The sequence below is a fragment of the Crocodylus siamensis genome, chromosome 5 (genome assembly GCF_052110815.1).
Source record: "Crocodylus siamensis isolate JL-2025a chromosome 5, ASM5211081v1, whole genome shotgun sequence".
NCBI lineage: Eukaryota > Metazoa > Chordata > Crocodylia > Crocodylidae > Crocodylus > Crocodylus siamensis.
In genome coordinates, this window is record NC_143399.1 from 169,918,262 (window position 1) to 169,938,838 (window position 20,577).

The 20,577-nt window shown below is 42.6% G+C and overlaps 1 protein-coding gene across 4 annotated transcripts in view; it reads left to right on the forward strand.

Annotated features, from left to right (window-relative positions):
• The first annotated feature begins 1,524 nt into the window (after nucleotides 1–1,524).
• The window catches only part of LOC149864896 (1-aminocyclopropane-1-carboxylate synthase-like protein 1), a 32,331-nt gene continuing 13,278 nt past the window's right edge, over nucleotides 1,525–20,577 (forward strand). The window contains exons 1-10 of one of the 4 annotated variants that reach the window (XM_090047050.1): nucleotides 1,844–1,968; nucleotides 4,149–4,201; nucleotides 4,286–4,345; nucleotides 5,622–5,690; nucleotides 5,792–5,862; nucleotides 8,497–8,566; nucleotides 9,709–9,775; nucleotides 11,698–11,795; nucleotides 13,308–13,385; nucleotides 19,745–19,845. In XM_090047050.1, the coding sequence (XP_089903176.1) occupies nucleotides 4,184–4,201; nucleotides 4,286–4,345; nucleotides 5,622–5,690; nucleotides 5,792–5,862; nucleotides 8,497–8,566; nucleotides 9,709–9,775; nucleotides 11,698–11,795; nucleotides 13,308–13,385; nucleotides 19,745–19,845 (632 nt within the window). In that variant the 5' untranslated portion in view covers nucleotides 1,844–1,968; nucleotides 4,149–4,183. Of the gene's footprint in view, nucleotides 1,969–4,148; nucleotides 4,202–4,285; nucleotides 4,346–5,621; nucleotides 5,691–5,791; nucleotides 5,863–8,496; nucleotides 8,567–9,708; nucleotides 9,776–11,697; nucleotides 11,796–13,307; nucleotides 13,386–19,744; nucleotides 19,846–20,577 lie in introns of all 4 variants that reach the window. The other 3 variants (XM_090047048.1, XM_090047051.1, XM_090047049.1) reach the window with 3 other exon arrangements.

Sequence of the window (20,577 nt, forward strand, 5' to 3'; positions counted from 1 at the left end):
TAAAAAATGAATGAGGCTTATGTTGTGGTTCATCATATTTTAAGGATTTTAGTTTCTAAACCTAAATCATATTGGCTCAGCCCTACATTAGAGCCAGAAGAGCTTGTTTCATACATACTTCAAACTAGAAAACCAGCACACTGTGTAAATACTGAATTCTTTCAATGCTTTTTCTGAAATACATATTGACCCCATTTTACAAAAGAGGAAAAATAGGTCAGAGATTAGTGTCTCAATCCCATTTTGATTTACGTGCCTAAATAGCACGTGCAGCTACGTAACTGTAGTTTTTGGCACTTAAACACTGTTTGGGATTTCAGTTCCTCCTTTGGCAAAATAACAACCCTGCAGGTCTTCTGGCTTACTCTTTTGCTCCTGGCCCCCGCAATCTCCCTTTTCTGGCTCCCCTGTGGGTCAGCTTCAAGAGGAAGGGTGAAGACCCTGAGTCTCTGACAGGAAGTAGGTTCAAGGCTTGTCCTGACCTTTGAGTAGGTGTCGCGACTACTAGACCTCTAGAGTAAAAAAAGTGGCAGCTTTTGCTCCTTTTCTTCATGCCTATTAGTCATGGTTTGGCTGCAAGTCAAATTTTGAGACTTACCAAGCCTACAGGCTACGTGGCTGCTCCTGGTTTGGCGGGCAGCTGCCTAGCCTGATTGCAGCCACAGTGTGTGTGCTCAGTTAGTCTGTCCAGGCACAGCTGGAGTGCAGACAGTGTCAAGCATCAGGACCTGCCATTTCCTATGTTCAAGCCATTTAGATGCATACAGGGCAATGGGATGGAGCCCTGTGTGAATGAGTGTGCTTCAGATGGATCAGAATAGGGCCCTTCTCTGGTCCTAAGTAACTAAGCACTTGCACTCAGTGCTCCTCTGGGAAGCAGGCTGAACGGTTTTTGCACTAGTTACCCTGCATCCAACAGCCCTGAGGGCAGTGACCTCAGGCTCACCACACCTGAAAGGATCTGGTTGGGACCCAGCCTGGCACAGTGGGTCTGGAGCAGGCCGGGGATGCAGCTCTGAATCTGGGCCACACCCAGACTTGGATCATGCCCTGCTCGTGGATTTTGAAAAAAGAGTGCAGACCGTGGCACATCATCATGTAACACAATGCACATTTTTTTTCCAGTTACACTAGAAGCTTTATGAATATTGTAGGGGGCTAGCACTGCGTTATTCCGTTTTAGAGCAAAGCAAAGCACCAACCAAACTACTGGAATGTGCATGAGTTTGCTAGACTACGTGTCCAGTTTAAAAAGAAAATGCAACAAACCAGGCAAAAAAGAAAGAAGGCAAAGGCTATCAGGACATTAGTCCTGTAATCCTGGTAGCTGAAGGTATCTCTCTCACTCGGATTCACGAGGTAGCCTTGGGGTCTGCTTTACTCTAGAAGTAAATAATGCAGGCCTCGCTCCCTGCCATATCCGTAAAGCTTCTCGTCTAACGGGGGGGGTGCAAAATGTGTGTTGTGTTATCCGCGATGACGTGATGCCCCGCCCCGGGGGAGGCTTCCAGCAGGCCTGGAGTCAAGAAGAGGCCATCTGGCTGGGAGGAGCAGCAGGACTGCGGCCCTTCCTTGCCGCGGCGGGGCCGGACTCGGGGAGGTGCCAACGAGCCCCGAGGTCACGCCGCGGCCTCTCCCTGGCGCCTGCTTGACAGCGGGACAAGGAGGATCCGCCCCGGGCCTGCTGCTCCGCCCCGTCACTGCCCGGCGCTGCGCGGCGGGGCGGGGCTGAGGGGCGGTCGCCTGAGGACAGCGCGGGCTAGCGGGCGGGGCCAGGCCAGGTCGAGCCGGTTCAGTCCTTTCCGTGTTTGTTGTACCGCGAGCAGCATGAGCGGCGGCGGCGGCGGGGAGAGCGCTTCGGGGCTGTCGGCCCGCGGCTCCCGCATTGCCGGCGGCGCCCGGGGGCTGCTGGACAAGGGCTTCGACATGTACATCGCCGACCCCTTCGACCGCGAGCGTAACCCGCAGGTGGGCGGGGAGGGGCCGCGCGCGCGGCTCCGTGCCCCGAGGCGGGGAGGGGCCTCCCGGGGCGTGTGCCCGGGCCTGGCGGGAGGGTGGTGGCCCCAGTGCCCGCCTGCGGCCACCCCCGGAGCGCGCCCTCGGGTTGCTCCGGCCTCCACAGCATCACCCGCCGCTGGCCCGGGTGTGAGGGGCCCTGCCGCATCGCACAGCAGCCGCCCTCAGCGCCTCGCAGTGCTGACCCCATTTCCTCAGCACGGCCCCGCGCCCAGCCCCCCTGCGAGCACTGACGCCCGCCAGGATTGCCCGGGGGTCTCCAGGAATGAGCGCTGCATCTCCAGGAGCTTGCTGGGAGTCACCCGGGAGAGAGATGATAGGGCGTTCATTAAAATCAATATGAAATATTTAATCTGATTTATAGGGTAGGCCAGGGGGGCTTAAATGCAATAGTAACATGCATTTGTCTTCCTGACCTAAAGTAATTAAGGACATTACATTATGTGGCACAACCTTCTGGAACAGATTCAACCAGAATTGGCTGCCCTGCCCCCACCCCCACTGGTGCCCCTCGCTTGCAACCCGTAGTGCCTGCCCACACCCCCAGCCCTGCCAGAGGGCGCCTCAAGCTGCCAAGGCTATGGGACTGGGACCAGGGCCTGTAGCCCCCTGGTCCCAGCTGTCACTGTCCCACCCCAGGAGAAGTGGTGGTTGCTGTGGCCAGAACAGAGCAAGCTCCCTCCCACCCTTGCTTGCTCCCCCCCATGGGCAGGGGCGGAAGAGAGCTGCCTGCTGTGGATTTGGGGCTTTCCATCCTGCTGCCCTCCCCCCCAAGAGTCTCCACAGCTCACCAGGTGGCACCCAGCGCAAGGGGGTAAGGACATAGGTGACTGGTGGGGAGGCATGGGGGACATGTGCTCTGCCCCGAGGTTGGCCACCACCAGCTTCTGCGGGTGGTCACTGCTCACCACCCCACTGCTGCCACCCACAAACTATGCCCCCCTGAGTCTCAGGAGACACCAGTCACCCACGGGTGAGGAGGCTCGCTAGGAGCCCCACAACAGCTGCACCACCATGATGAGGCATCCCCTGCCCACCCGGTGACAGCAGTGGCTGTGCCCCCCACTGCTTCCAGGTGGGAAGGGAGCGCCTCGCTGTGGTGGTGCAGCCAGCATGGGGTCCAGGTAGTAGTGGCATCAAGCCTCCTTGCTCTGCCACAGAGGCCCTGGGGGGAGGGCAGCTAGGCAGGGAGCCCACATCTGCTTCCACCCCACGTACAAATCCAGGGGGCATGCGTCCCTCATGCCTCCCTCCCCAGGAGTGCACACAGCAGCAGGGAGCCAGCCCTGCAGACAAGCTGCCTGTGGCTCCAACCTGCTCCCCCTCAGCTGGGTCCCACATTCTGGCCCTAGGCCCCATGCACCAGCCCATCTGTGTAGTGCCCACAGCCTTGCCCCACTCCCTCCTTTTCTGCCTTCCTCTCATGGTGGAGGCATGAATCTGCCCCCCATTGACTTACCTGGAGGGAGCTGTAGGAGCAGTTCTCCACGCTGCCTGGCTACCATGTGCAACACCCTCCTCCCATTCCCCCAGCCCCAGGTAGCCCCTTCCAGGCTGGATCTCTGCCAGCCTGCATGGGGAAACCTACCAGCACCCTCTACTTTTCTCTTTTAAAAGCGAATATCTGTGATTGGCTCTTTTTTTTTTTTTAGAGCTGGACAGCCCTTTTTATAGGGCTATAGTGTGGTAGTTACTTCACATATGTGGCTGATCTTATTTTGCACGTGTGGTGGGTGTAAATTTATTGCATTGTCCACCAGTCAGTTGCATAATATATGTCACATGTTTCAGGTGTACAATATAGCAGGGGCCCTAGTGTAATAACAGGATCCTAATGAGTGAAAGGGGCAGGGGGAGCTCTGATTTTCCATGATAAAAAACCCAAAATCAAAAGCTAATATTTATTGGTATTTAGAATTTATTTTATTATAGTGATTGAGGCACTGATGGGCTTCTAAATTGTTTTAAAATTGTAAATATATCAATAAAAATGTGTTCAAGTGATGCCTATAAATATATATATGTGGAATTTCATTTTAATCACGGAAAAATGTGGATTTGGGGGTTTTTAATCAGAGAATTTGCCATTTCCCCCCCTTTTCAGAAAATGTGATTTTTTTTTTTTTAAAAAGTAAAGAAAACCAGGATCCCTTGTAAGGACAAGTGCATGTCCTTTCTTGTCAGGGTAAGATAAAGACACAGCATGTTTTTTGGATTGTTTTTTTTTTCCTAACTGTGATTCCATTTAATCATTGCAATTGTATTCCAGGGCATTTTGAATTTGGGAACAAGTGAGAACAAACTGTGCTTTGATTTGATACAGGAGAGAGTAAGTGTTTCTGTGGGTATGATAACTTTTGGATCATGAGATTTTTGATACCTCATATAGTGGTGCAGACATAGACTATAACAGTGCAATGTTTGTTTTACAAATAAATAATTTAGTACAGAGTAAATAATGTTCATTTAACTATTTCTGTGCATTGAGAGTGCTGTTTATTTATTAGATTTCTATATGACAACTTGCAGAAACAACTGCATGTTGTACATGGTAGCTAGATGTTATGTTCAGATATATTTAGTGAAGTGCTATTAGCAAAGTAACATTACACAAAAAAAAAATATTTTTTCCCTAAGCTTCATTCACATTAGAAAAATGCATTCAACTTAAAATGTTTAGATAGAAGTTATTTATGCTTGTTGCATGCAACAAGTTGGTTTGGATTTTTTTGGAAATTGTTGATTGCTTCATCAAATGGTTTGATTCTCTTTGCAGGTAGAGCTAAAATTCTTAGCTAGAATAGAAAACATTCTTTATGTTGGAGTTTAGCTATTCATTTTAAGCAAAACTAAAAATGTTTGTGTAATCTCATATAGAATGGTCCGGACATCAGACATCGGGCTGTGTTAAGAAAATATGGCTGGGACAGGGACTTTTTTTTTAAGTTACCTTGCTTAGTGAGAGAGTTAAGTTTTTAGTTTTTTTCTGAACCCCTAGTAACATTGCTAGCCAACACGCTTATTGGAGCGGAGAGTGAACTTAATTATACTTTAATTTGCACACCATCTAAAATAAACTCCGGTTATTATGCCAACTTTGCACTTGGCTCTGTCCACTCCCATGAAAATCAGTGAAGTTATGCTGGCTGGTATATCTGCGCATCCAATTTATTCTGCAGAATCTATTATTGCCAAAAGGAGCCAAAAGGAGCATGCATTACAGATGAATTGCCCATGCTAACAATTTTGAAAAAGACTTTCTGTAATGAAAGAAGTGTGTGTTATCTATCACTTCTCAGACTAGATGCATCTTTTAAGATGAATAAATCACCTCTATTGCTTCAGTGTTTTTCCCCCTGTAGTGGGTGAAATTACTGGCTCCTTTCCAGCTGAGAACACAGGTTAAACAAAGGTGACACAATTAGAAAAAATGCTTCATCTTCAGCTAAATAATATAAAAAACACTGCAAATTGTTGTATGTCTGAATAATTTTAGAAATTTTGAGAAAAAAATAAACATTGTGTTCAGGGTTTATTTTGATGATCTACACAACTATGACAGTTCAGTCAAAAAGACCTTTTTCTCTTTTGTTTTTGATCACTAGCATCTTAACCTTGGTTGGAAAGACAGATGTGGCTTCTGGATTTCAAGATTTTCCATCTCCCTGCTATTAGTAAATACATATTATTTAACTGCATAGTTTATGTGGTCCAGCAAACTAGAAGCTCACGGGCAAAAGCACACTGCTTAATTATGGCTCTCTTCTGTCAACAGCTTACAAGACCTGACATGAACTATGTAGAGCCTGACTTGTTGCAGTATTCTGATACGCAAGGCATTAAAAGGTATGAAGTGAATAAGTGTCCACTTTTCACATTGTGGTACATGGCAGCTGGTATGGCTTAATATTTTTTGTAAACCCAGAAGTAAATAGTTTTAATTCTAGTTGCTTGTTCCTTAGCTTTTTGCTTCCTGTTGGCTGTAAGAATTACTTTTTCCTTTCTTTTCTTGTTTGTTTTATTTTTTGTCCATTGCCATTTGGATATAGGCAGGAGAATATATTGTGTAAATCCCCCTATAGTTAGTAGTACCGCATTTTCTTGCACGTTACATGCCCCAGAATATAATATTCATCTCCTTTTTGAAAGGCAGAACAAAGAATAAAGGATCTTTCCAGGTGTGTCTACATGAGACACTTTACTGCCCATTAGACTAATGCCTCTACACGTGCACAACAATTACTGCAACACTACAGTATATTAGTCTAATGCGCTGTTTTCTATTTGTAGATAGAGGTACTAGAAAGTGGCATATTAATTAGTGCACGATACCACGAGTAGATGCTGACCGGGTTTGAATTGCCACAGAGGGTGAGGAGAGCTATCCTGGCTGGTCATAGACCCATCCCAAAACGGTGCATTAATTAATGCACTGTACCATATGTATAGATTCTGACGGGGAGCAAATTGGCATGGGGGGTGGAGAGAACTATCCTGGCTGGGCATAGACCCATCCTGATCTCCACATGGCTGGCAGGCAACTGCCCAAATAGCTGGGACAGCTTCCTCTTCTCTTTCCCACCCCGCTCCCTCCCCTGACATGGGGGACAGCCTGATCTCCCCACTGTGCTGGGACAGAGCTGTCCACTGAGCTGGGCCAGCTCTCCCCTGGAGCTCGGAGCTAAGCCCCTGTGCTCCCTGCCAGCCTGGGGTTGGCACCTAGGGTTGCCTGGAGCTCCCCCTGGCTGCTGCAAGGGGGTCAGAGCAGGGCAGAGCAGCCCTGAACTGGGCTGCTCCTGTTGGACTCGATTTGCTCCTGATGGGGATGCAAATGTAGACATGCACTGGGGAGTGCTTTAATGAACCTGAATTTTCTTTGCAGAAAATTCAGGCACATTAATTGCACATGTAGACATGCTCTCCTTGCAGTAAATAACTGAGCAGCATCAGGTAGGGAGCACATCATGTTCATTGTTCTGTTCCCTTTAGGTCCAGTATAAATTTTACCTTCATTCTGGCCATAACTGGCCTAGACCATTCTTACCATATCTCTGACATAGTATATGCACCATGATTTCAGCACCTTTTGGGGAGATGTGTGTGTTGTATGTGAGAAGATATGCTAATTATCAGAGTGGCTAACTCTTGGCTTTTGTGAGCAGTGAGGGCAGAGCTATGTTTCAGAGACTGAAGACAAATATTGACCTCTTAGAAATCAGTGGGACTTCTGTCATTGATTTTATTATAAACAAAGGATAGATCTGTCTTTAGCCTTCTCTATTTACCAGAGATATGGGTTTTCCGGAAAATTTTGAATTGGAAAATGTTATGGAAAATATTCCAATATCCTAAATAGAGCTTGATCTGATTTAACATGTTTATTTAACTTATTTTTAGTAAACAAAACTAAAAAAGTACCTCCATGTTAATTTTATGTCCCAGTAGCCACAGGTATTTGAATGGAAATATTTGATTAGGGAAAAAATTAAATACAGCACACTTAATGTGGTTTAAATGTTATTTTCAAACAACTTAAAAGCTTTATGTGGAAAGAAATGATTTTTATTGGAATACTTGTAAAAATGTAAAGTCAATATACAATAATATGTACTTCCCTTACATTGTTTGTTTAAGTTTAAGAAAAAAAATGAAGGCACTGAAAACTGTTGACACACTAATTTTAGCACACCCAAAGAACTGTGCATGATATGCCGTGCTTTGGTTTTGATTTGACCTGCATGGCCAATTAGGTGAATTTATAACTTGATTTTTTATTTGGATTATTATGTAAGTGTATTTACTGCCCTGTTTACAAATCAATAAAACATATATGTATTCTCTCACACACTTCCTAGGGATAATCACATGAAAAACATTAATTACAATTTTGAAACTGTCATGCTTGCCTAATATTGTATTGGCATCCATTCATTGTTACTAATGAATTTCATATAACAATGAATTTTTAGAAATGAAAAATTTCCCACTGAAAAATAAAGCACTGGAAATTTTTCCTCCCCATATCTCTGTTATTTACTCAGCTTCCACTATTTTTGATGTGTACATTTTTTGAGTGTCTTCCCAAATCAGGCCCTAGCAGTAGATTAGGCATGTACATATATTTGAACTTTGTTTTAACTTTTTAATGCAGAAATCAGTTGATCCACAGTGATTTGAATGCTAGGAGGAAAGGTTTTAGCAAGAGAGGCTGTCCAAAGCTATCTGAGTGGTGAAAGCTACAACTTCTGGCTGTCCATTTTGCCAGCCCCCTTCAGAAAAAGATTAAACTTGCCCCTTTCTCAAAACATGCAGCATAACAAGACATCTGCAGAATCTTTAATCAGGAGTTGAACAAAAAATTGAATCTTTTTATGAGTAAGTGTACTGTACATTTTTTCTGGTTCTTAATATCTTACATGTATGTGTATTTTGACCTTTTTGTAAGAATTGTGATGCGAAGTGTCTTATTCTCCATTTCAGCTTCAGAGAAGAAATCGCCAAATTTCTCACTGAATATGCTAGAGCTTCAAAAGCATTGAATCCAGAGCATGTAAGAAGAGTGGTTCATATGTGCATTTTGCTGTTCTGTTTGTTAAAAACAAGCAAATCTGCACAGACATATCTTTACTACAGGATATTAAAGAGGGAATACTGCTTAGAAGTCTTGCCACATTTAAAATGTTTTGAAAAAGCTATCAGTACTTTAAATTGGTTTCTCTCTCTCTTTCATTCTTTCTATGGTAGGAGTCAGCTGTGGTTCTTTGGCCCTGTACAGTAATTCCAGATGTTCCAAACCCATGTTGAAAACTCCAGGCAGAGGTTTTTAAAGGTTAGGGCCTTGGAGGCATCTGTTCTTACCTTCTGCACTGCTATGAAAAACTGTGCAGAAACTATGAAAGCAGAAGGGCAATAGCTGTTATTTCAGCCCCAAGTCTATTACCTTGTTTCTAAATGTGGAATTGTAGTTCATATGTTTGATGTATAACACAGTGAGTACTAACATTCTGCCAGTGTTTTTTTTGTAAACGTCTCATTGACTACAGCTAAGAGAATAACAAGATATTGCTGGTAGAGCCTGGAAGTGAATGAAGTACTTAACACTGTGGAGAACCATAATTAAGGCTTGTCTCTGGTTCTGTGTAATGAATGTGTAGCACATTTGAAGTCTCCTCTGCCTTGCCTCTCCAGGTTCTGAAAAGTAGAAAGAGCTGTTTTTCTTCATCCACATTTGCTTCCCATTCCTCAGACTGTTGGGGAAGGGAGACAGCTGCATTGGCATTCTATGCCTTTTCAAACAATCATTCCAAATGGATAATAGTTAGGAGTCTTTCAAATGCTCTGTGCTCCCCCCTCTCTTCCCCATTGCAAGGCCTTACAAAGCTCTACATTTCTTAACTAATAGAGATTCTTTTCTTGATTTTATTTGCAAAATGTTTCAGACCATGAAACTGGAGCTTACAATGAACTGTATAAAAAGGTCTTAATTCCCTAATAGCTTAACTATTTTGGATATTGTGCACAATTTTTTGCAATATTCTGAATTTCAGCTATAACGGTTTCTTTTTTAGCAAAGTCCTACTAAAACCTGTTGTTGCACTCATGCTTGTTCTTTAATTTTTTTTAAATATTGTTCAAACAGTATTATAAAAGTGTGGCAGTTCTGTTGATGAACTTCATGACTGCTTGTTTCAGATAATTGTTATGAGTGGCTGTTGTGCTGTCTTTGCTACGCTTTCAACTGTATTATGTGATCCTGGAGGTAAGTAACGCTTTCTTAATTGCAAAGCATTATTCATAGCAGTAACTTCTAATATTATTGTGATCTAATATATGTGTACCTATCTTGGTTCAGACTAGATTAATAGAAAATTGAGGCCATCAGCTGTGTAGCGTTCAGATTAAGTATTGTTTCTTTGCTGCCCCCTGCTGCTGCTTGTACATATTGAGACAGCAGCTAAACTTGTTGCTTGGGAAGACTGTCTCTCTCAGAGTCCTACAGAAAGAGTTTGTGGTGAAAGGAGAATAGTGATCTATGATCCGTAAGTGGAAAAAGCAAATTGCGGAGGTGAGGGAGATTGGGAGGGAACTAGCAAGAGTAGAGACACAGATAGAAGTGGAAGCCTATGTGGTTAGGGGGCAGGAAAGGCCCCAGAGAGGGATAAGAGGTATCAAAGGGGTAAAAAGTGTGCCACTAGCAAAGCGGGGGTGGGGGGTGTTAAGTTAATGAGGGATGGCAGCAGAGAGTGAACAGATGGGGAAAGGGGGTGCATCCTTGGGCAGGGATGGTATCGATATTTGACTACATCAGTAATTTAGCTGAAATTCCTTTATTAAATCCAAAATGTCAATAGCAACCATACAGTTATTTTAAACGAAAGCTCCAAGCTACTGTAATAGTTATTAAATATATACTGGATGGCAGTGCTACAGTGTTAAAGATTGCACCTGCACAATAGTTAAAATAATAAGCATTTGGTCAGAATACTTACAACTGGTTTAGCAAGGGCAAAATTCTAGCTGTCACATATTGTTTGGCTTCATCAGATCCAGCTCACACTAGCAAAAAACTCTCTCTTGCTCTGTGGCTAGGAACAGATGTTACATGTCTGAATAATTGCAGTTTGTCATGGGACAAATATGATGTTTGTTTGTAACCTGTCTTACTCTCCTTGGTTTTTTTTTAAATTATATTATCCATATTCTTAGCTGTTTCCTTTTCAGAAACTAATTCAGTCTGATGCTTAAACTTCTGTTCATACCTATGTTGTTTTTCCCTGTTTCTACAATCCTGGTTTACTTTTAGTGTATTCTTGGTGGAGACAAGTGGTTTACATGTTATTGTCTACTTCTTTTTCCTCCTATGTTAACATATCCACAGTCATTCCCTTCCTTTTGTTTAATTCTTAACAATCTCTACCCTGACAGGGTTAGCATCTTAATTATCTTTGTCTATCTGTCCTTCTCTTTGTTTGAAACCTGGATTCCTGCAAATTTAGTCCATGCACCTGAGAATATAATCAAACAGTCCATCACCTGTAGCACAATGACATGAATTGTTCTTAATATGTCTCTACAGATGAGGAATAGAGTAGATCACCTAAGAAGGGAAAATGGTAATCAAGGAAACCCTGGCATTGGAGGAGAGTAGAGGAAGGAGGGAAGAAAGGAATGGGGCACAGTCTATTAAGAATGAGTATATCTTGCTAATGAAAAATGATGGGATAACATCCCCTGCCAGGGGGAAGATGGAGAATGGTCCATGGAGCCTGGGAAATGCACACAGCAACTGAAATTCCAACACCAATCTGATGTGGATTCTTTATACCATGTAATTTTTGTATAGGAAGCACTCATTCTGTTTCTGGCAAAATTATGTTTGATATCTGAATAGGCCTCCAAGAGAGCATCCTGTTAGCTACAAAAAAGTAGTTAAGGTTCACACCAACTATCTGTAGGTAAGTCACAGTAGGGCACCATAATAAAAAAAATAGCAGATCAGCTCCTCTTCAGTGTGCATAAATAGTTGTCAGAACAGTTGCTGCACTGAAAATGTAAAGAAAAAACATCAGAGAAAGATTCAGTATATTGTACAGATTTCTTCAGGTTCAGTTTATTCATGTATAATGAGAATGCCTAATATTATCTGTGGTTGTGTGTGATTTGTTTTGTTTGCTTATTTAGATGGCTACCTTATTCCTACTCCATACTATGGCGGTATAAATTCCAAAACTCAGCTGTATGGTGAAATACAACCTGTTCATGTTCCCCTGTTTAGTGAGGTAAAAACTTCTGTTTGTTAAAAACTGTGTTAAATGCATGTGCACACATGTTCTTTAAAGCATTCAAATGACAAGGCAAACTCAGCAAAGAGACCGTAGATGAAAACAAATGTAGAGACTTCTTCTCTTCTAAAGCAAGTAGCTTCTTATCCAGCCTGCAGTCTGTTGATCAGATCATGTTATCAACTTTGTGCTATGGCAGGCTATGATGGACAGAACTATGTTTTGCAGAGTTAGCAGTCCATCACATTCACAAGCATTATGTTCATGTTGTAAAAGTTCTTACCGTAGCCCTGGATCTCTCAGGCTGTAAAATAGTGGTTCAGTCTCAGAAAGTGACAACAATTTGGAAAGAGGCAGTAAGCTGTGTTAGTCTCAAGTCAGGTAAAAAGCAGGGAAAAGGTAGCATCTTAGGGAATAAACCTTTATATTTAAATTCCATTCTATTTAGAACCAGCCTCTGCTTTCTGCAGGTACATATATAGCATCGGACAAAGTAGGATACAAAAGCTTATGCCTCTGAGCCAGTTAGTCTCCAAGGTACTTCCCTACTCTGCCTTCTGCCTGAAGAAGTTGCAAAGAAGATATGTTTCTTTACAAGTCAATAACTTCATTCTCAAAGCAATGTTCCTAGTTTTGACTTCTGAGATGACCATGGCTTTGTTGCTATCGTCTTGCTATTTTCCTTACTTGTGCCATTGTTGAAAACATGTTCTGCCTCAGTGCACTTAGAACAAATTAAGGCAGAAGGCAGGGCAGGGAGGCACCTTAGAGAGTAACTGGTTTAGAGAGCCACCAGTTTGTCAAATGTTATCGATGAACTTACAGAAAGGAGTTTAAAAGAAAGGGACAGGAGAGGGGGCACTATTGAAAGGGGAAAACAAGACATTTTAGCAGCTTAAGAGTGCATCAGAGTAAACTGTTTACTACAGTTACTCTTTTTGGGTAAGAGTTAAAAAATTAAGATACTCTACAGAGAGCTAACTACCAGTTAGGAATGATAGTCTTTCCAGACTTCATAGTAAACAGTTTACTAGTGTCTCTTAAGATGTTCACTGACTTGTTTACTCCTTGTGATCTGATCTACCAACTTAATCTACTCTTCCAACCTTTTTGATCTAATCTACCAACTGTCTCAACAGTGAACTCTCTTCTATCTTTTATTTAAGCCCCTTCTTTCTACAAATCCATTCATAGCATCTAAATGCTCATGTTTCTCTGAATCAGTCTCTAAGGTGCTGCCCTGCCCTTCTCTGCCTTCTACCTGACTTCAGACTAATACAGTTAATTACCTCTGACAGCAGGGTAAAGTAAAGCAGACTGCAGGAACTAAACCCATGTACTGCTTGCTTCAAAATATTTCTGTAAATGCATATCCGGTCTAGTCTTCCTCCGAAGTTGCCTTCCACTTAGATTGGATAATGTTAGATACTGCTTCAGCTACCATTATATTTGCAACAGCTAGGAGTTTTATTACCCTAAAGTCACCTCCTTTTTTGTTGTTGTACATAGGTGACTGATGAAGAAAGTCACCCTTTTCAGTTAAGAGTTGAAAAATTAGAAGCTGCCCTACAGAGAGCTAAAGAGCAGGTAGGAGAAATTCTATTAGCTCATCTCCAGATTTTTTTTTCTAATTACAGTGTTCATCATTTGCTTTTTTACTGTGCCTATAGCTCTTTGGAAACTGAAATAATTCTAAACTTGATATGTAGCTGACATGGGTACAGTCCTGGCAACAAAAAAGAATTGAATTTGTCTGTATGAAGGGACAGTTTAATCAGGTACTGAAAAGGTCCATTATGCAAGTTTTAGCTTCCCACTTGCTGGTCTTGAAGAAGCTTGGAGTACTGGGAAGGCATTATGTTCAGATCTTTAGAAGTGTGTTATTTGAGTGACCAATTAATAAAAAAAAGCATTTTCAGATTCTCAAGGGAGGTGGCCTTGCAGTGCCATCCATCCAAAAGGACTGACAACCATGTAATTTGCCATTGGCAATGAGAAGTTTGCAAAAATGGGAGGTCCTGAGGAGATTTTCAGGGCTCCTTGCAGATGGCAGTCTTGAGGATTTTTTCAAAAATACTGTTTTTCATTGGTCAATAAATTTACTATATGAATGTATTTAATTATAACCATTCTTGTTTAAATAAATTTGATGTTAATCTCACAGTTTATCTTTATTTTTATCCCTCTCTCTTTTGTTCTGTATTACTTCCGTATGGAAATATGTCTGCTCTGTCATTGTCCATTACTGTGGACATATGGTTATTAATTGATACTTATTTTGGCCACAAATATACTGTGCATTTTTTAAATTATGTAGAAGAGGCTGGACTCTGGATTCTAAATATTTATAATTCACAACTCTGTGGGATTGTGAAGGCCTTCTTTACCCAGAACCTGTTTTTTCTGTTCTGCCAGCAGGTAGAGCAGATGATGCTTACTGGCACATGTTCCCAGTGGTGGTCCCATTGTTTTGAAATAGTATTGGCAAAGTCAACTAGAGCTATTTTTCATAATTAACGTAGAGTTAAAACTAAACTTTGCTAAGGGGTAAAGAACACAATTGTTACAGGGAATAGAAGTGCAATTTTTTTTCATAATTCAGGCAGCAGATGGTAGTAAAAGTACAAGTTACTTATCAAGTTTATTTAAACCAGTAAGACATAATTATGCTATGTTACAACATAATTATGCAATCTGTTGAAAGTTGTTAACTTGACTTCTGTCACAGGAAATATTGCAGTATCTTTGCAGTGCTTCCAAGTTCTAATTTTTAAAATAGACAATAGTTAACTTACAAAAAAACAGAGTAAACTTAAATATCAGTTTTATTAGTATTAGACTAAATGTTTTTATAGTTACTTTTGTCAAGTCAATAACCAGCAAAGTCTCTTTCTTCAAAATTTCTAGTTTAACTTGTCCTGTATTAAACAGCCACTAGTGCATGATTATTTATTCAGCATGATTATTTATTCAGAGGTCTGTGTTGCCATTCTAGTTGTGTTGAAGCTATCCTACATAAGCTCGAAGAGTAGTTCAAGCATATCTGGGTGTAGGTTCCAGCTGCAAAATGAGTTATCAGTCACTGGATCCCAACAAAGCTATGTTAATTTCTCAGTGTTGCCTATTAGTAGGTTATGCTGAATTTAACAAACAGGCAAATGTGTCATGGGTAGTGTCAAAATGTTTGTGTAAGCTTAAGAATTGTGAGGTACATTTAAGAGTTCTCTCATGCTTAATCTGAGAACATGACCTACTAATAAAACAATTTATGTAGTCATTAGCTTGTTACTGTTATTAAAATAACATGGAATACTTGTATTTCAAATGACATTTCAAAGTTTAAAGAAACTCCCTAAATCTTATGATGTTCCATTACAGGAAACCATATTTAAGAGGCTAATTTCAATTATTATCTGTCACTGTAGCTTCTTAGTAGCTTGAGTACAATTGTATAAGTTTCCTGATCTTCCATTATAAACCTGCAAAGGTTTGAGTTTATACTGACTTCTTTTCAAACACTAAATACACTGTTTATAATTTCCTGCCACCTACACGTAGAAATTACTGTTCTAGTTTTGAACACTTTCAGGGTCTTAAAAGAACATTGTTTTGGAGGGTGAGAGGGGTTGATGAGATTTTTGAATTACACGTGTGGAATGTAATTTGAAGGAAGAGATGAATTTTTCCATTAGAATACATGATGGCAAGAACTGTTTTTTAACTTTTATATAGTTAAAACTGTAGGGTTCATCCAGACTTAATTGAAAGTTCTATAAAACTGTATCAGCAAAGTTGCTCTTGCACTTTTTAGCAATATTAACCTCATCTTTAACTTTTGAAGTATCTCTGTTAGGCCTGAGCTAATAGGGAAATATTCCATTTGGATTTGGATTTGGCCAATTCAGAGGATAGTGATTTGGAGATTCAGATCACTGTCCTGAATCAATTCAGCTGAATCAGCTTCAGAAGATTCGGCGCTGATTTGGAGAGAGTGGGTGTGATTCGGATCAGCTGGGGAGAGGCAGGTGCAGCTGGGAGGCTGCAGGTACTCCTGTGGCTCCTCCGAATGTGCGTGCCTCTCCCTTGGGTGTGGGGAGCCATGGGAGAAACCCTCATAGCTGCCCTGCCCAGCCCCATCTCCCGCCCAGCCCAGCCTATCCCCAGGATTAAAAAAAAAAAAAGCCCCGCACTCACTGGCTGCCAAAGCAGCTACTGGGGCCTCTGGACACTAATGGCAGACCCTGCTGTGCAGCGCGGAGCAGTGGGAGGCAGCAGGGCTCCCCACCCCCACTTGGCACCCGTGTGGCAGCTGTCCCATGGCGCAGTGTGACTTGGCTGGGCACTTCACACTGCCTGGGAGCTGGAGCTGAGCACTGCCAGGTTCCTGCTGCAACATGGAGCTGCCCTAGCTCCCAGACAGCGTGCAGTGCCCTGCACATGAGGGTGCCAGTTAAGGGGGGGGGGGGGGCGGCGATTCCTGCTACCCCCTCCACTGCCTCACACTGCATGGTGGGGCTCTGCCATGAGCACCCAGAGGCCCACCGTACCTGCAGCCAGTGATTGTGGAGCTTTAAAAAAAAAAAAGCCCCACAATCACCGGCTCTGGCAGCTCTTGCCAGAGCCTCCCTGTGCCACACGGGGCAGTGGGGATTGCCCCTCCCCCACTTGGCACCCACATGGCAGCTGCCCCATGGCGCAGGTACAGCACAGCTCAGCAGGGCATTGCGCACTGTCTGGGAGCTGGGGCTGCTGGGGCTGAGTGCTGCTGGGTTCTGGCTGACTGCTGGAGCTGCCCCAGCTCCCAGGCAGTGTGTAGCACCCTGCCAAGCCATGCTGCACCTGCGCCATGGGGCAACTTCCATGCAGGTGCCAAGTGGGAGGGGGGTTGATCCCCGCTGCCACCTGTGCTGCGCAGGGGAGCTCTGCCATGAGCCCTCAGAGGTCACTGATCACTGCTACCAGAGCTGGTGAGTGTGGAGCTTTTTAAGTGCCAGGAGGCTGAGCCAAACAGGAGATGGGGCCAGGCAGGACAGCCATGGGGGCTTCTCCCACGGCTCCTCTGGCTGTGCCTGCCTCTGTGCCGGCGGGAGGAGCCACGGGAGCTATGCCCTGCTGCTGCTTGCCCAGCCAGCACGGGGCGGGCACAGTGCAGGCATGGCTCACTCTGGGTAGCAGCAGGGCATAGCCCCTGCTTCAAGCACCGCTGCACCCACATCAGCGACAGAAATGGAGGCTCTGCACTGCTGCCGCTTGCCAGCTGGCATGGGGGACTTGGGATGTAGGCATGGCAGCGCTGGGAGCTGGCTATGCCCTGCTGCCACTTGCCCCCTTCTGCCTGGAACAAGCTCCGCCTGCATCCCCCCCACCCCCTTCCCTGAGTAACACACCCTCCCCACCCCAGCTGTGCAACTTCTCCCAGTCCCAACCCCAACAGACTTACCAGCTGGAGGCAGCTGTCATCTCCAAATGGGCCAGATCTTTTTCGAAACTTTTTCTGAATTGATTCAGATGCTTTGAATCGATTTGGAGCTTTTACATGGTCTCCCTATTCGATTCGAATTCAGAGATTCAGTCCCCGAATTGGGTTGAATCTCCTCCAAATCGAATCGGCTACCAAAGCTTCGCACAGCCTTAATCTCTGTCTCATACTTGTAGAACTGAAGTTATTTTCAAGGACAGTGTTACTAACTTCTCCTTTGGTATGTCCCTGTAAAAGCTTATTTAAATGGAGGAATAGACTATTGAAAAACAGTGTATGTGCAACAGTTCTCTTTGTGGATATTCTCATTCCTCACTAAGGGTTCCTTGTGGTTCTGTTAAGCTTTCATCAGCTTTAGAAACGGAGCATGCTAATCTACAAATAAGCACGGCATTGCTGAATAAGAGTATCCAAGAAGGTGGTCTTTTAGAATGGTTGTTGTGCAGCATGTTAACATCCTGCTTATTTTGCTATGAATATCCCACAAAAGACAAGCCCTAAACTACCAACCCAACAGTTTATTTTTCACTTGATTCATAACCACAATAAAGTTAATGTGATTATGTTAAATTAAGGGAAGAGCAGAGCCCAGACTTCCCATACAATGAAAATACATGTATGTCTTTTTGTTTAACCTTTCTTCTTTGTGATAGAAGTCCTGCATAGTTTTGCATTTCAAGTAATTGCTCTCTCTTTTAAGGGGGCAAGATATGTGTTGAAAACTCATCCAGTGATTAAGTTCTCTACAAAAATAGCTCATCATCATTCACATTGGTTAGAGTGGCAGTTCTTCATGTTGATGCAGTGATTGAACAGAGAAAACTGTTTTTCCTGTTATCATTACACAATTTGCTAGTATTCAGTGCAGGGTTTGTCAAAGAAAAATGTGATTCAAGGTTTTAGGAGGGACGATAGAAAATACCATCTTTACTCAAATATAAGACAACCCCAATAATTAAATTTTATGACAGGCTGAGAGATGGGTAAACTTTTTGGGGCCCCATTTGGTGATGTTTGCCAGGCATTTCAGGCTGGTGAAGAAATGGGACTCGCTAGAAATGGAAATGTAAAGTACAGCTCAGCTGTGAGTGAAGAGAACACTGAAATATATTCAGTGGAGTGGCTTATCATGACTTGAAAAAGAGTCAGTGCTGAGGGGAGTTAAGTGTGGTGGCCCTAGCATAGATCAGATGGGGTGCACTAATCTATCCTTTTAGTAGGTTTCCTTCAACATTTTTTGGCACCAGGGAGGGTGTCGGAATTTGCTCCAGCCTCTCTGAATGTCAGCCTGGTATTGCATTACCTCCAGGCTTGGTGCCAGTTCCCTCCTGGGGGAGCAACTGCCCGTTTGTTTTAAGGGCCACAAAAAAGGGTTCCCATCATTGTTTGGGCCAGATGGACCATATGTTTTGTAGTCATGCTCAGTGTTGGCTACATTTAATCAACTTTATAAGTGGCTTCCCTTACTCAGAATGTGCTGCTTTTGGCAGCAGTTTAATGCTAGACAGTGTATTTTATGAGGTTTGCTCATGTGGAAACGTAAGATGAGGAGCTTTTTTCTCCATGTTGATTGGTGAGGGAAGGGAGCCACATCTTGTATTCAAGTAAATGTGGTAGATGACTCTGGAGTGTCCCACTACACTTAAAATGTTATGTATGTTAATGTTAAAATGTTATGTAATATGATTTACAGTAGCATGCTTGTTTTGTGTAACTACACTTTTTGATTATGCAGGGTTTTATCCTTTACACAGGAGAGTACTTAGTCTATTTATACTAAGAAGAAAAAAGAAATTAATTTCTTCAAGGAATTCCAAATCAAATCTATTTTTCCTCCCTGGTCATTCAGTGCAGTTTGTATATAATAATAATTTAAGCTGGCATTTGTTTTCACTTTCCTAAATGCTTCCTAAGATGGCAAGAGATCATATTTTCTTAAACCTCAACTATGTAGGATTCTCTTAGAATTTTATTCCCATTTTTGTTTCCTTTAAAAAAGAAATAGGAAAAAAACACTTCTCAATGGGTTGGTATAAATGAAGGGCCAGATTCTACTTTATATTGGTGGTTGTGTAAGCTTAGTTATTCTGCTAGACTAAAAAATCATTCTAAAAGTTTGCCAGTGTAATACAGTAGAATTTGGTCCATTCTGCGCTGTAATCCTGCCTCTGAATATTCATCTTTTTATTGAATTATGACTAATTTTGATTTACATTTGCCAACAAACCAGTATATGTGTTTGCTGATTATTAAGTGGAAGTGTTGGGTAAACTAGTAAATAAATCATGTTGCTGAAACTTCATTCTGTTTTTAAAGGCTTATTAATGAAAGATCATGTATGTTCAGATGCAATCAATAACTTTTTGTTAGTTAGCTTTCTGTTGAAGGGTTAGCAATTTTATAGCCTCTCTAGTCCTTTGTTTGACGTCATGTTGGCGTCTCCGACTATCAGTTTTTCTTTTTTCAGGGCATCCGAGTCAGAGCGTTAATCCTGATCAACCCTCACAATCCATTAGGGGACATTTACCCAGCACAGTTACTGAAAGAATGTCTAGAGTTTGCGCACAGGTTTGAGTCCTAGCGCTGTTTGTTTGGGATTTAATTTTCCATGATGCAGTATGCTAGTTTTGAAAACCAACTTTGGTAATCTCCTGTTTGTTCCATTTGGTGTGTGTTTCACTGGGAGGGAGTTCCTTGATAGAGTTTATCTCACAATTATCCTTTGCATGTGGCCTTTCTGGGAAATAAAGATGATACTTCTGAATGAATAACTGTGGTGAGAATTGGCTTCATGTGCAGTTTAACACAGATAAAGCTTTCTTGTTTACATAATTTTTTTATTAACCTGCCCTTTAAGGCATGTGTCAGAAAAATAAAACTGGTGATTACCAAAGTCTTTAGCAGCAAGAGTGTATAGTATGGATAGAACTTTCATTTGAACAATTGATGCTCAAATTGGCATTGTGGAAAAAAGACATTCAATTGGCTGGATCCAATTGTTTAGGTACTCTTTGTAGTTTGGGATGTATATCCCAGTTACTCTTCTTCAAAGAAAGACATCCTCCAAACAATCTCTTCCCCCTTTCATCCTTACTTGTCAATTTAGGCCTTAATAATCTCCTACACTAAAGCCTGTAGGTACTGATAGGAAAAAAGCATTTGCAACATGTAGACTCCTTGTTAAATACTTAAGCTTAACTTAATGTATTTAATTGGAAGGTCTACTGCACTAGAAACAAGAATCTCAGAAATTGGCCATAAGCCAGTTGCTATTTCACAAAATATATTTTGGGGTTTTAG